This window comes from Penicillium hordei (assembly GCF_028827395.1).
Source record: "Penicillium hordei strain IBT 12815 chromosome Unknown utg000004l_segment0_segment0, whole genome shotgun sequence".
Lineage (NCBI taxonomy): Eukaryota > Fungi > Ascomycota > Eurotiomycetes > Eurotiales > Aspergillaceae > Penicillium > Penicillium hordei.
In genome coordinates this window covers 2294755-2310295 of record NW_026623145.1, presented here as the reverse complement: position 1 = coordinate 2310295, position 15541 = coordinate 2294755, and the positions used below count along the sequence as shown (strand labels likewise).

The 15541-nt window shown below is 47.9% G+C and overlaps 6 protein-coding genes across 6 annotated transcripts; 3 read left to right on the top strand and 3 right to left on the bottom strand.

Moving 5' to 3' along the window:
• Nucleotides 1-413: 413 nt before the first annotated feature.
• N7537_008088 (ADP-ribosylation factor-like protein) lies at nt 414-1306 on the top strand (the record flags this gene model as incomplete). Its single annotated transcript, XM_056899143.1, has 6 exons — nt 414-463; nt 546-618; nt 684-703; nt 768-830; nt 882-953; nt 1033-1306. The coding sequence occupies 6 exons, from the start codon at nt 414-416 to the stop codon at nt 1304-1306; spliced, it is 552 nt and encodes a 183-aa protein (XP_056751219.1).
• Nucleotides 1307-2121: 815 nt separating this feature from the next.
• On the bottom strand, nt 2122-3737 carry N7537_008087 (actin family protein; the record flags this gene model as incomplete). Its single annotated transcript, XM_056899142.1, has 3 exons — nt 3665-3737; nt 3063-3558; nt 2122-2998 (listed from the first exon to the last, which is right to left on the bottom strand). Exons 1-3 carry the CDS (start codon nt 3705-3707, stop codon nt 2122-2124), a joined length of 1416 nt encoding a protein of 471 aa, XP_056751218.1. The 5' UTR covers nt 3708-3737.
• Nucleotides 3738-4494: 757 nt separating this feature from the next.
• N7537_008086 (telomere length and silencing 1 family protein) lies at nt 4495-5740 on the bottom strand (the record flags this gene model as incomplete). The annotated part of the gene is made up of 2 exons (XM_056899141.1): nt 4495-4730; nt 4795-5740. The coding sequence occupies 2 exons, from the start codon at nt 5738-5740 to the stop codon at nt 4495-4497; spliced, it is 1182 nt and encodes a 393-aa protein (XP_056751217.1).
• A 2790-nt stretch (nt 5741-8530) lies between these two features.
• On the top strand, nt 8531-10081 carry N7537_008085 (sugar porter family MFS transporter; the record flags this gene model as incomplete). Its single annotated transcript, XM_056899140.1, has 1 exon — nt 8531-10081. One exon carries the CDS (start codon nt 8531-8533, stop codon nt 10079-10081), a length of 1551 nt encoding a protein of 516 aa, XP_056751216.1.
• Nucleotides 10082-10860: 779 nt separating this feature from the next.
• N7537_008084 (uncharacterized protein) lies at nt 10861-12483 on the top strand (the record flags this gene model as incomplete). The annotated part of the gene is made up of 1 exon (XM_056899139.1): nt 10861-12483. The coding sequence occupies one exon, from the start codon at nt 10861-10863 to the stop codon at nt 12481-12483; it is 1623 nt and encodes a 540-aa protein (XP_056751215.1).
• Nucleotides 12484-12880: 397 nt separating this feature from the next.
• N7537_008083 (GMC family oxidoreductase) lies at nt 12881-15032 on the bottom strand (the record flags this gene model as incomplete). The annotated part of the gene is made up of 3 exons (XM_056899138.1): nt 12881-14420; nt 14485-14913; nt 14977-15032. The coding sequence occupies 3 exons, from the start codon at nt 15030-15032 to the stop codon at nt 12881-12883; spliced, it is 2025 nt and encodes a 674-aa protein (XP_056751214.1).
• Between the last annotated feature and the right edge of the window lie 509 nt (nt 15033-15541).

The following is a 15541-nucleotide window of genomic DNA, read 5'->3' as shown; positions in this document are numbered from 1 at the left end:
TTGAATATCCTTTTCTATTGATATCTGCCGGCGGTTATCCCCTTAAAACGTCCTTCCCTCTAATAATAGGCCGTTTTAAATGGTTGCTTCTAGGTTGATCTCTTGTTACGGTGTGACGATCTTGCTTTTTTTTTTCTTTTCTTTTTTTCTCCCTCTTTACCTTTGATCTCTTCTTCAAATCCAGAAATCCAAGAATATCAACCTGTTGCGCAGTTACAAAGTTGACCCCACCCTCTGGCTTGTGTCATCCTGAGCTTTTTCACACACACAAGGCAACTTCTCAGCTCCTAATCTTTCTACTGGCTTTCGTTTTTTTTTTGGTTCTATTCAACTATACTTTCTTTCTCTTTTCTCTTTTCTCTTCTCTCCTTTTTTCATTTTCATTTTTATTTTCATATTCCCCTCTCTTCGTCATGGCCGGCATATTTCGTGCTATCTATGACTGGCTTCTGAGGATGTTCTGGTAAGTGGGCCGTTTGATAGATGCAGTTCTCGGGAGACCACGGCCCGTCCCCGCAGATGAAGCCATGCTGAACTTCATATAGGGCCAGCGAGATGGATGTCACCATGATCGGTCTTCAGAATGCTGGCAAGTCTTCTCTGCTGCGTGTGTTGGCGGTAAGTCGATCTGATAAGTCCTTCTGATAAGTCCTTATGGGTCCCCGATTGCTGACATGGAATAGGGTGGAGAGTTCACTATTGAGTAGGTTATAGATGGTCTCACATCTGAGATCATTCCATCCCAGCCAGTTTCTAACTCCTCATAGCTCCATCCCGACAATCGGATTCAACACCAAAAGAGTGCAAAAAGGCCATGTGACCTTGAAATGGTATGTTCATCCTTCCCGATCAAGCACAGCGGCGCTAATATATCCCCGCAGCTGGGATCTGGGCGGCCAACCTCGATTTCGGCCGATGTGGGAACGGTATTGTCGGGGCGTCAACGCGATCGTGTAAGACTTGCTTATTTTCTCCATTTTTTGGGTCGTCTCTCGTCTCTCCCTTCCAGCATATTAACCTATGTCAATAAAGGTATATTGTGGATGCAGCAGACCGCGCCGCACTCCCAGTAGCGACAGAAGAACTTCACGACCTGATGAAAAAGCCCACACTGCATAGTATCCCTCTCCTGGTCCTCGGGAACAAGTCCGATCTTCTAGACAAGCTGTCTGTTGATGAGATCATTGAGGCCATGGATCTGAAATCCATCACTCATCGCGAAGTAAGCTGTTATGGTATCAGCGCCAAGGAGGAAACCAATCTTGACGCTGTCCTGCACTGGCTCATTGCCCGAGCTAACCGATGAGGATACTGTCCCTTGTGTGTCTGCCTGCTTTAACCTTTGACCTCGACTCGCGATATCCCTTTCGTTTTCATTTTCATACCCTTGACTGTCTCGCATTTTGATTGTGTACATACCCTGTAGACTCTAGCGTGTTTGGCCCGCAGCTTCGGATGTAACGTTGTTGATGTAGTCTTGTTTTCTTTTCTTGTGTTCATGAATTCGAGAATTCATTATGATGATGTATGTTAATGGTCATGTGTGTTTCGTGTGATCCATGCTCTGTTTCTTTATCGTTTTTTCCCCTGGGTCGCTTTTCTGAATTGATGTGTATTAGAGTATTTCGGCAATGCTCACGCGGGAAGAAATTATCAGAAAGTCCACCTGGGTAGGGATGGCCAATATAAATAACCCAAACACGGACCACCCCGGCATTGATGTGTTGGCTGCCAACGCATCGATGCAGAAGAATAGAGCGTCCCCGCCAATGGACATCTCGCATTAAACACATAATGTGGATGGTTATATTAAAGCCGGAAACATAATTCTATTTCAAATCGTTCAGATATCATTAGTAGTATTTGTTACTACTCGATGTCTTTACATAGTTGATTTACACTGCTGTGCACCTTCATGTCTTGCATATTATTCTCAGACAAATCAAATCAAGTGGCATTAGTCGTACACAGAATATCTAGATCAGTTTTGTAGGCCCTTCCTTGCAGACAGGTCAGATCCGGAGTTGCTCAAAGCCCCCTTTCAAGCGCCCAAGATAGCGCAGTAACGCCCATAAACATCAAAAACGAAAACCAACACGAGTGAAATGCGAAGATATGGAATCATTTGCAACGCTTCTCCACAATGTTCGGCCCATGCTCTTCGTACTCCTTCTTGGATATCCACATCTGGTGGAAAGTTCCCAAACTAGCCAGGATACTTCCTCCAATCCAGGAGCCGAAGCGTCGCTCGGAGGTGTTACCGGGAGCAGTAACACGCACCCTGGGACCAGGGAACATCTGCATCAGTTCATGGTTCAGACGATCAGTGAATCCATAAAGCAAGCTGGATCCACCGGTAACCACGACATTAGCCAGCAGGTGGGGGCGGAGGTCGACGTCAACGCCGGCCAAAGAAGCCTTGACAAGTTCTGGGATGGTCTGGGCGGGTGTCGGGGGAGGGAAAGACGAGTCGGGGTCTGGAATGGCAGCCTTGGCATCAAACAAAGATTCCACCGCGCGGAAACGCTCGACACCGAAGACTTGGTTGTACCCATCGGGGAACTCGAATGGGCGACCGGGGGTAGTTCTAGCCATATCTTCGTTGGAGACGCCCGTGGGGCTGGGAGCTGAGAGCCTTGTGGGTCCGGGCCAAACCTGGACGACACATTCCTTGAACTCGGACAGTGTGCGCTCCTCAAGGAGAGCACGGTACGACGCATCGGGTGCCTTGTCGGCGGGGAAGGTCTTGTATATCGCTTGGGGCGGTTGGCCAGCTTCGACAGCCGACTTCGAGCTGATAAGGTAATGCGGCGTGATTGTGATGGGTTGTGGGGAGTTGGCCTTGAAGATTGCCTTGATCTGCGACGAGATGTAATCACCGCCCAACGGAGAGTGCTGCACGCCCCGTTTCAGGATCATGCCATCGTGGATCGGGGTAACAGAGATGTTGGAAGCTCCAATGTCAATAACAAGGGCGGATGCCTTGCCGGAAGCGAAACTACGTATGGAATCGGGTCAGTAAATGGTAGACATATCATAGTCAATGGGCCTGGGATACGTACGCCGCAAGAACACCAGTGCGCGCGAGATAAAAGGCCGGGGTATCCCATTTCTCCATTGCAATTTCAATGGTCTTTTCGCGTGCCTTTGCTGGGTTCCATCCAGGCTCTGTCATCAACAATGGGCTGTCTGACAAGGGCTTCTCCTCTGACTCCACCTCCATTTCCGTAGGGAGCTCGTCTGCGGAGACATCGTTTAATCCGTTCTGGAAGGGGTTGCCCGCTTTCGTGCCGGTAAGTCGCGACATAAATGAGTGCTCCCACACTCTCTCTGCCATATCCCAATCCTCGACGATTCCATCCTTGCCAATCGGATTGTAGATAGACAGACCGGGTCGTGGGGTAACGAATACGTCGTCGCCAAATACGAGCTTCTCTTGGCCGTCGGCGTTGTATTTTCCATAGTAGGTTGGGATCAGTGACTTGGGAGCATCTTCACCGGCAAAACCCGCGCGAGTGGTTGAGTATCCCGGGTCTAGGACAATAGCAGACACCTCATCTGTAGTCGTGCGATAATTAGCAAATTGCGCGGTGAATAGAGGCCAAACGTTCTTTGGGATCGCAACAGCAAGCGCAATTGGAATGGCATATTTGGGATCACATACCTCCACCGTACTCGGCAGCTTGAGGTGGGTTGGAAGGGTTCATCGCGAAAGTTGTGCGGGTATATCTAGGGAGTCGTAGCCGTCACGATGATTATGCGGATATTTTGGATTAAGTCGCGTGAAGACAAATCAAGACGTGACCATGCGTATCCGACGGACAATCAGAGAGGTTGGTTGGAGGCAGGAGAAGGGCGGGTCTTTTTGGTGCGGGTGTAGCTTTGGCTTTAGCACCCAAACGGGCAGTCCAAGATCTAGCTTAGTCATTCGCGGTCAACAGTTGTGCTGACTAACCAGGGCACAACTTCAGGACATTATATATCACCCTTGTATTCGCATCCTTTTCATAGTTAGATATTGGAGCTGTATGACGTATTTGAAAAGTATGGGCTATACGAGAAAGTAAAGATAAACTAGGAACGGTGAAAACAATATTCAGCTATTGGAGTATCCACACCAACCACCTGCGGTGTCTCTAGATATATATATACAAAAACTAGTATGCCTCTGCCCTTAGCAAGTAAAGATTTTGTGACCTAAATATCCAATTAGCTCGAAATAATACCGTAGACTTTGTAAATACTACAATACTTCCACTCTATCTTAATATTTGGGACTAGAAGGATACATGTGGCCGCAAATCGCAGATCACCCGCGGTTGAAAGCAGTCCATATACTTAGTCGGTAGCCCTTTGAAAAGGACACTGGAAATAGCATTGGCGCAAAAATCATTATGGTATCGTGGGCATGTCGAGTAAAAACAGATGTCGCAGAGGATCAAGTACGTAAAGTCCATATCAAGTAAAACCAGACGTTTTGGATGAGAGAAACAATCATTTCTTTCCCGCCTGTGCTTCTTTTTCCCGCATTGCAGCTCTTGCACTGCGACTGCCTCCAAGCTTAGGACCCCGAGGCGCTTCAACATTGGCCACCGGTTTTGCTGCGGGCCGAGTCCGACGCCGAGACTGCATCGCATCCATAAAGTCTCGCCTGAATTGCTCGGCAACTCGGTCATCAGCAGCCTGTTGGTCATCAAGCTGTGGTTCCTCGTGTTCATCATAAATTTCCACTATAACAGCTAGTGTTAGCAAAGACACAGATCATATAAGATTTCACTTTGGAATACCACACACATTTGCTCTCACGTAGTACCTCCTCCACAAGACGATCTCTTGCGATGTCTGCTTCTGTCCTCTGTTTACGATTGCGCCATGACTTGCCGTCTGAGCCAGGCCGACCCGTCTCTGACGCAGCATGGTCCACTGAGATCGGCAGCTCTCCCTTCTCCATTTGTCGAGTCGCAGCTTCTGTCCGCGCAATGTTTCGTAATGTGGCTTCATGGCCGAGGTCGATTTCATGGAGTTTACCCAGCGATGCAGGTTCGCGTGTCTGATGTCCTGGCAGCGACAGCCCCCCGGCGACTTCCTCTTGCGTTGGTTGGTTGGAAACTGAGTGATCCACTTTTGAATCAGGCTGGTAGCGCTTAGCCATCTCGGAATCTATGAATGCCATCCTTATCTCGTTAGCCCACATCAAACGAGTTGGACGATCAGCCGAAGCAAAGAATTCGTACATGTGCTTGTCAACATCAACTGTCTGACCGGTATATCCTGTGAAACGTTCATTCATTGCTCGTATCTTCTCATCCTCAGTTTCTCCGGCCGCTGGTACGAGCGCTAGTTGCTGGCCCTGATTATCTCCTAGTCGTGATGCGGTAGAAAATCCAATGCCGCCCTTTCTAACTGCGCGTGGACGCCGGATATTATTGCTTTCAGGAGTTTGTGACGCGCCATGATTGTCATTTTGATTATCGGCCTCTTCGGTGTCTGGGGTCTCATGCTCGGGACGTCGTCGCATGAACTTGCGCCTTTTTGCTGGCCGAAACAGGGGCTCGGTTGGCACAACATCTTCTTGTGGATCCATTGTGATTTGCGACAACGTAAACTTGGGTGGCAGGAGAAAGACGAGCGGGAAATTAATTGTGAAGGTGAGGTCATTTAGCAGTGCAGACAAACTACAATTCGCTGATTCCCGACCGCCTTTTATTCTGCCTACTTTATCGGGCTCATGAAAACACATAATGAGATCATAACATGTAAACTCCCCTGTTTGTTCAAATTTAAATACAAATTCGGATATGGTATTAGGATATAAATCTGCAATTTCCTTTGAGCCTGGCCTCAGTTTTCTAGCAAATGGAGGGGACTGTAGGACCCTATAGTAATAATTCAGACATATGAGGCCGCATAGTAGAGATATAGTAGGCGGTCAAGGCCTACATGATGGCTATAGTTAGGGGGTTCACCAGGGTCTAGCCAATATAATAGTTCAAATATAGTCGATGATGCAGTCGATTTTATGTTTATAACGAAGCTAAGTGAGGCTAACTAGAGGTAGCTGAAGTAGAGATTGACATGGCCGAGCTGGTCAGGTAAGCTAATTGTCAAGAATCTCCATCTCCAAGTGACCAAATAGGTCTTGCCGGTGATTTTACAAACTCAATCTCAATAAGGATAGAGCTGAAATGTGTATCATCTTCAAGACCGGATATAATATCGAGAAAGTTGTCCGGTGAGCCCCATATCCCAGGATCCACCTATCCGGTCATAATTCTAGCCTCGCAGTGCAGAACTGGGCATTGATTCTTAGATGTCAGTTTCCCCGACGGGTCAAGGTGTCAGCCCAAGACGGTATATCAGACGGTATACCATCTGGCATCTCGGCGTGCGCGTCTGCTAACTGATATATTCGTGTGTACAGTTGAATCCTGTAGTTGACGATCCTTCTTATTGTGTTATAGTAGGAATATATTTTTACTTGATTTCCTTCTAACAACACGGGGGTGAAACCCCTATCAATACAGTCTACCTATGTGTGTATGTTGTAGTGTACGTAGGAGAATAAAGTATGAGATCAAAGTTTATATTAGAGTTTGAACCTTGGAAGTGGTTCTAACCTCCTGAGGGTGTGGGAGTTTGATTCTCGGAAAGAGGTTTCCTGTGTCTCTAAAATCCATATTAATTGAGAAAATTCAATTTAGCCGAATAGCCTAATATACCAAATTTACTACGTATATGTGCCTTGGCAGAGACCCTCATCAAGAGGCCCGGGATACTAATACCACTAATACCTTGGCTCTCGGGTGCGCAATTCGGACAGAGTATATCTTCCATAGAAGACCGGGGAGCTTGTAGTAGGTGATATTGTTTCAGGTGTTGATTACAGATGAGTCGAGACACAAAGGTAAGATAATACTTTCCATTACCGAAGTGAGATGCAAACCTCTTGAATTGCGAGGGAAGGTCGAACTTCGAATGTCGTAGTTTAGAAGGGGCGGGAAACCGGGTCACGCGCACTGATAAAGGCATGTGGATATGACGCGCTTAATTTAGCCATTGGCAATTAGCTTCTAGGGCCAATTCAAATATTATTAATACTAATATCGATCCTTCAGAGCTCAGCTGGGCAGTATTCCCGAGATCGGGGATTTTCAGACGGCAAGTTGTACCCCGTGCCTAACCGATGTACGTTTTCTCGCTGATGCCATATATGCATAAAAATTTGTAACATGATTCCGAATGGGTCGGATGGGGGTCTATCATCTGACCTGATCAAGGATTGGAAGTGATAGATGCAAAAAACCGAAGCATATCAGGACACTACGGGGGAGAAAGGCCGAGAAGATCCTTGGGTTAGGGTAGTTGAGGTTCCAAGCTATCCGGTGTAGATGCTCAGATGCTCGCATGTTCTTTCAATCTGGCCGTTACAAAAACCGCTGACATACGTTTGCTTAATTCATCTGTTTGCTTATTGGTTTACTTTTTTACCCTTATCATAGTCATCCGCTAGACCCCGCAAATAATGTTGAAATCTCTGACTGCGGGTGAGCCGAATACGTCCACGGTGTGGAGGCATCATCTTGACCGAGTCTTTCTCAACAACACTCCTCGGACATCTCTCGGAGAACGCGGGAAGGGATCCACCAGGGAAGAATGCGATGTACACCGCAAAGGACAACATAGGTGGCTTGCCTAACGAGAATGAGACTTCCCTTTTCTTTTTCGTCATTCCAATGAGACAATCCCCCACGATTTGAATGTAATAAAACAGGTGTACGATAACACGGGCAAATCCGGAGAGTGACCGAGATGGTGGGGTGCATTGTGTTTCCCCTCGGCACCCCAGGTTCGATTCGCTGATATCTTGGCACTTGGCGCAAGTGGACAAGCCTTTAGGGCTAGGTCAAGCCTTTCCTTGACCTATCAATGCCGAGACCGGCCCGAGTTAGGCAATGAGTGCCCAGGAACCAAACCGAAAATTGCCCAGGTGGGAAATGTCTGAAATTTAATGCCGGCATTAGTCGGAAAATAAATTACTCCAAACACTTCCATATTCTGTAATATAAGAGATGGGATGAAAACCCCGTCTGTGCTCCGATTTTCGGCATTTCCTCCAATCAATCCTAGACAGTCAGCCAGTCAGCCAGATCATCCCGCCACTGAACTCAGATTTTCGGCCCTAAGCCCATGGATTAAAGTGGTCTTTGACTCGGAAGTGGCAAAGGGGCAGGATCCTTACACGCCGGGATTAAACCTACCCCGTGGAGTCGGCGACGCGACCGAGTCACAGTCGGACATTTGTCGAAATTTGACCAAAAAAAGTGGTACCTTGGTGGAGACATGTTACCCACTGGGGAATTCTCCAGCCCACAGGTACAGAATACTGTACAGCATGTATTGATTTTTCTGATGCGGGGTCTCCACGAGGAAGTTGACCGAAGCAGGGTATAAACCCACGGAGAGACCCGGCCGCCCTTTTCTCTTTGATTCTCTCATCCCTCAGAGTGGCCTTCTCTACACACACTCCAACATGGTCACCCTATTCCGAGGAAAGGCGCTGAGCGTAGCGCAGGCATTGCTCATTGTAGCACCGGCCTTCATCGTCTTCGGTTACAACCAGTCTGGCTTGGGCCCTCTGGCTACATTGCAGAGCTGGGTCAGTATTTTCCCTGAAATCGACACAATCAACACCACGGGTGCCCAACGCGCGCAAAACTCCACAGGAAAGGGTACTGTGATCGGATCCTTCCAGCTCGGTGCTCTATTTGGAGCCTTGTCGTGTACATTCCTTGGTGACCGCCTCGGTCGCCGCAAGACTATCTTCTTGGGTGCTATCCTTACTATCATCGGCCAAGTGCTGCAGACTGCAGCTTATGGATTGCCACAATTCGTCGTCGGTCGTGTCATCCTCGGTGTCGGTGTCGGTCAATTGAGTGTCGCCGTTCCTGTCTGGCAGTCAGAGTGCACGTCAGCCAAACATCGTGGACAACACGTTGTTGTGGACGGTATCTGTATCTGTTTGGGTTATGTTCTCTGTAACTGGATTGATTTTGGCCTGAGCAAAGTCTCCGGCTCATTGCAGTGGCGTATTCCCTTGGCCATTTCCCTATTCTTCTCCCTCGTCGTTGTGTTCTCGGTCTTCTTGCTCCCCGAGTCTCCTCGATGGCTCGTGCGAGTTGGCCGCATTGAAGAGGCTACCAGCAGTTTGGCCGCCTACAAGGGTCTGTCTGACGAGGATGAGGCTGTCCGCGTCGAAATCGCTGGTATCGAGACCTCGCTCGAGAGTACGGTCAACAGCGCCTCCCTCATGGATATCTTCAGCTTTAGTAAGCCCGACGACGAGCGCCTTCTATACCGTTTCTGTCTGTGCGTCGCATTGCAATTCTTCCAGCAGATGTGTGGTGGCAACCTGATCTCGACATATGTGTCAACAATATTCGAAGAGAACCTGCACATGAGCAGCGACCTGGCTCGCATTCTGTCTTCATGCGCCATGACCTGGAAGTTCCTTTGCAGTTTCATTTCCTTCTTCGCCATCGATCGACTCGGCCGCCGAAAGATTTTCATGATCAGCGGTACTGGTATGTCTGTCTGCATGATTGTCCTCGCCATCACCAACAGCTTCAAGGACAACAAAAACGCGTCGATTGTGTCGGCCGTCTTCATCTTCCTCTTCAACTCCTTCTATCCTGTCGGCTTCCTCGGCGGTAACTTCCTCTACTGTACTGAAGTCGCTCCTATGCGCCTCCGTGTCGCCATGTCCGCCATCTCGACTGGTAACCACTGGCTGTGGAACTTCGTGGTTGTCATGATCACTCCCGTCGCGCTCGATACTATCGGGTACAAGTACTACATCGTATACGCTGTCATCTCTGGCTGCATTCCAATCTCGGTTTACTTGTTCTTCCCCGAGACCATGAACCGCAACCTGGAGGCTCTGAACCACGTCTTCCGCGATGCCCCGACTCCGTGGGATATTGTCTCCATGGCCCGTCACCTGCCCCAGGGTGAGGCTGCTGAGGTGGATGTCTGGATGCGGACCGAGGAGAAGGGTGCCATTGAGCAGAAGGAGAATGCTTAAATTATAGATTAAATTTGTTGATACTTTGCGAACTGTATATACTATGTCTGACGATGACGATTGAATGGGTTGTACTAGCACAACTCAAATAAATGAGGCCTTCATATTGAGCCAATCAAGGATTTCAAATTTCTATTACTTCTAGTATTTCCCCCTGGGATTTCGTATGAACACTAAGTAAATAAAAAATTCCCCTGAGAACTTGCCACCGCTGAATAGCCTATAGTATGATATCGTCTCAATTTTGGAGATCCAACATAGTTTCCTCTTTCGCCATGATAGCATGATATATTTATACATTTCATCCATAAAATGAGACTGTCCAGCGTATTCAAAAGGTGGTATTGGCAACACTCTTGAGGAACCTCAAGTCATGTTCTTTGTCTTCTATTCTTACAACTCTCTCGACTTTCTAGCTTACCATCTTTAACTTGATATACCATGTCATTATCACTGAAACGTTCTCATTCTCATTGTTTTCTCAAGGTTATCCGCTCCACTTCGAGTTTCTTTGTCTTCCAAGGCTATGTTTGGATCCCTTCCTTGTCCACCTTATTGTTGATCGTTCATCCTTTATTTTTATTTTCTTTGATCCTATTTCTGGCAAATTTTGTGTTTGATCACGATGAGGATAACACTAAATTTCAACAAAGGTCATTCAAATGTTCAGAGCTACCTATATAACCCCCATCTGCATGTCTCATGGTCTTCATTCCAAGCGCATTATCCAACTAACTTCAATTGTTTTAGTTGTACCAAAATACCAAAATACCAGTACAATGTTGAGGAGGATTCGCCACTCGCTGTTTTGTTTTCCAAGACGCCGGTGCGATTGTGATGACAGCAATGACTCTTCTGGAGCCCAACCTAACCGCCCACGGGAAATAACACCAAAGCGCGCCCTACGCCAACCACTTCCTACGAACGTAGTCAGAGGCGCGGCTCCAGCTAACCAACCCCAAGCCGGCAGTGAAGTTGAAGACAACTGTGAATATGAGTATAGCAGTGATGATGATCATCCTCCAGCTCCCCCACCCAGGGAGGTTCCCTTGTCTGACGAGGTTTCTCCCACAGGAATAACACCCGCGATGAGTGAGACCAATATCGATGAAGACTCTTCATCTGGTGATGACCCATATTCCCTCCCAAGAAGAAATCGTCACACAGACAGCCCGCCCGAGGTAAGTGATACTGATTCCAACGAGAGTTCATCTGGTGGTGACTTTTATTCCGTCGCAACAAGAATTTCAAATATAGGTATTACTCCCAAGGTGAGTGATGCCTCCCTCAGTGAGTCCCAATATGAATCATTCCCAGAATCAGGAGAAAGCTCTCTTTTCGTGAGTGCAGGCGAATACAATACCGATGAAGAGGAATATAATGGAATTGATGAAGACAGCCTCGATCTGAACCAATATGACGACGAAGAAATGTACGAAGATCCGACAGAGTCCGAAGAACCCCAAACTTCCAGCCAAAAATGGCCGAGCAATTCTAGTGACAGGAGGCGTCGGCGTTCTCTAGATAACCAAGCTCAAGCTGATGCTGAACACAGGGGTCTTTATGGATCGAGGGGCGGTAGCGCCAGCAGCAAGCGCCAGCGTCTTGAAGGCTCGACCGACGCCTCAAGCGGGTTAGTGAGGACCGGTGTCGAACCGACAGTGAAGAATGTCACCAGGTACAGAAATATAGGAGCACAATATCAAGCATGGATCGACAATTCCCAAGCGCCAGGGTGCCGAATTCAACCGGCAACATTAACTATAGAGGAGATGATTGACGAAGCGCAATCAAGACCTTGGGCAGTCGATGAATCGTACTTCACCGTCGAGCCAATGGCACTACAAGGCGGCGACGTCGAATCGATGAATATTGCTCGCGGCGGTCCGCGGTGGCGCTACACGCACCTCCGACAGAACCCAGGGCCAAACACACTCGAAGCCAATGAATTTGAACATCGGGTTGCTCGTGGAGTTCTTGTTGCCAAGAGAATTTGTAGGGAAGACGGTCCTCATTGGAATGAGGTTGCTCGTGCTCAATATTTGCTTGATTTTAACTTGAAAACTCTGAAACATGTTATCTTTACTGACATCGGGAATGAAGAAACAGCCTCATATATACGCCATGAACTATACCCTAGATCGGGTATCATATGGTCACAGGCACAAAATGCTGAGTGTATGGTATTTAAGCATGGTAGTGCTGAGTATCAAGAGCTCCTCGGGACGAAGTTGGGTAAAGCTACGGCTTGTCTTATTCTTTCTTCATTCCCTAGGGGCACGATGAAGATAACTCGTATTGTCACCTGGTGCAATTCGACTGTGCCGCAGATGCGATTTGAGATTGAATACGTTATTGCTTCGCCTATTGCTTCGCCTATTGCTTTGGCTAGAGCTGCATGAGCTGTGTGATTTGATTAATTAGCTGTAATTGCATCTACTGGTGTTAGTATCTAAATTTTGGAGCTTTTAGTACATAGAAATTCTCATTTTGCTACGACAATGTCCCAGATCCCTGCTATGGTAGATAACATTATGTTCAAAAAGTAGGCATTAGTCGGGTCGCTCATACAAATGGGATGATTTTCAAGCTCAGAATTGTCCATCTACTATCTCATTATTTTGAAGGAAAGAAAAGAACAAAAACAATTATGCTTTACACAACGGCTTGAGGCCTAGATGCTTTTAGGAACTCATCAGAAATGTTCGACGCAAGAATGTATACAAGAATAGACGATGGACAGTCAAAGAGAGCCAAAAAAAAGTCATGAAGTTTACAAACAAGGTACCAGTACCAGTATCATACAGCATCGGCAATGATAACCTCAGCAGCCTTCTCGCTGATCATATAAATGGGTAGGGCGATATAGTACCCCGGAATTTTGGGAAAGACCGAAGCATCCACAACACGCAACCCGTCAACTCCACGAACACGGAAGTCAGCATCCAGAACAGCCTGAGGATCCCCGTCTTCTCCAATAGCAGCGGTACAGCAGGCATGGTGGCCCCATGCCTCTTGCTTAATGAAGTCTTTCATCTGACTCTCGGTAGTGACATTGGGCCCCGGCCAGACCTCTTCAAATCCGCCATCTAGGGGAATAAGGTCTTTGAAGATTGTGCGGGAGAATTGCATTGCTTCATATACAGCCTGAAGGTCCTTATCATCTGCACCATCCGTGGTCACTCCGGCATCGAACGAGTGGAAGTTGATAAGGGGCATATCACGCGGGTCAGTAGATCGGAGCTCAACCGTGCCAGCATTGTTGCGGGAGCGAGACTTTAACGTGATCCAGGTCCAGTGCTGGGCATCTTTGAGACCCTCGTACGAGTAGTTGGGGTAATAGCCAGGGAAGTTGACGGGTGCTCCTGAGATCAGTAGGTCGGGTTCATCCTCTGCGACAGAAGACTTGCGAATGATGGCGATGGCAATTCCATTGGTAGTATATGTGCCTTTGAAGAGGGGGTCGTTTTCATACTGTTCCAGACATGGGTCGGGAAGAGAATACAAAAAGGTACATTTGGATGTGAGGACGAAATCGGTAGGTGACTTGCCCACTGTGCCCGTCTCATATCGGTCCTGAAGATTGCGACCGACGCCGGGGAGATCTACTAAAGTTGAAATTCCAAGCTTGGACAACTCCTTCTTTGGACCAATGCCACTCAGCTTCAGCAGTTGGGGAGTGTTGAACGAGCCTGCAGACAGGATCACTTCACGAGCTGCACTCACACTACCTGGTATCCCATTAGACGATGTTTGGGAAGCCCGAGGATCTGCGCGATAGAGGCTCTGCCCGCGAAGGTAGTCAACCCCGGTAGCCCGTGGCTTAGCTCCGGTGGTGTCGAACCGAAGCTTCGTTACTAGGGTGTTCAACTGGATATCAAGGTGATATTTTCGCGAACCATCGGAGTTCACAGCGTTGACTGTCTTCATGAGGAACTCTCGAGGACCTGTCCGCTTGTACTCAGGAACATCCACCGCGAGAGGCACTTGATATGGACCCTCCTCGTAGTCACGAGAGGGAAGGGGATTGTTTAGGTCACGTAGTAGGACTCCTGCAAGGCCCGTGACTGTGGTGATCAGTTTACCCAACAGTGTTTGCCCCGCGGCGGTCGCACCAGCTAGGATCAAGGACAGAAGCTTTTGGTCTTCAATGACGAGACGCAAGTCTGTAAGACTTGTTGTAAGCCATCCGTCGAATCCGTGGCCCACCAAGCTGCTGGGCAGATATCGGTTGCGCTCTAGTCTCTGAAAGTATTGGCGCATATTTGAGGCAGACCATGAATCATTGCCAGTGAGACTGGCCAGTTGCTCCCAGTCATTTTCGTACGGGTAGATGGTGCTATCAAGGTACTGGTTAGCATATGATAGCGACGTGCAGAAACCGGGGAGAAGATATGGCTCACATCATGGCATTGTGAGCAGAGCATCCACCTAAAGTGCCTGCTCGAGGGTATAGAATCCCCAAAGGCTCGGAGCCATTGGGCGCATTGCTTCCCACATGGAGATCACCAGCAGGTGTCCGGTAAGTCATCTTGCTGTCTTCTTTTTGACGAGTCAAGTTCGAGTAATGGTTCACGAAATAGTCCCATCTCATCGGCTCGTATTCAGTGGACTGGAGTTGCAGGGCGGGGACAATTTGCTGGGTCGCATTTCCCTGGTCATCTCCTGCGTCCAGAAGAAGCACCTTGTATCCCGCAATAGCCAATCGTGCCGCTACAGGGCCACCTCCAGGGCCAGAGCCAACAACGACATAATCATACTTTGTGGTGGAATTCTCGTTATCCGAAGACCGCTTGTGTGTGTCATGATATCGATGATTTGACCCATGATTACTGTATTATGGCGTTAGTTTTTTGTGTCATTAAGGTCTGAGTAGGGACTAAAGGTGCACCTACAAAGCCAAGACAACTGAAAAGGTGGACAGTAGTCCAACTACTGCAGAAAGACGCATGACGAAAGAGAAAGGACGGAGACGTACTCCAGAATCGAAACGGAAAAAGCCAAGAAGAAATCTTGAGCAAACAAAAAAACACGAGCAATTAGGGATATATGAATGACCACGAACCCCTTCTCCTGGCTCTATTATAAGACCGTCATAGAAGCAAAAGCACCGCGACCACCCATAATACATAATACAATCTTTGGCCGTGCTACTGAGTACATTCTTTCGTTTTCCTTACAAGATCGACATTACAAGATCGACATAAGCTTCTATTTTCCAAATTAGCTTGTGTCACGCATGGATATCCATCCCGCGACACGACACCAATACTGCCCTGGTAACAGACTATTTTGTACGTAGAAATGGCCCTCACTCGTATTGAACTAGGTCTGAACGTAGCCGTGTCTTGGCAAAGTATAGATAGACGTTGATACCTTTCACTTGTGGGACAGACCGGCCAATCAATATGATCCAAATACTGACCATCCGTGCTAACCTCTCAGCGTCTTCTCTATGCC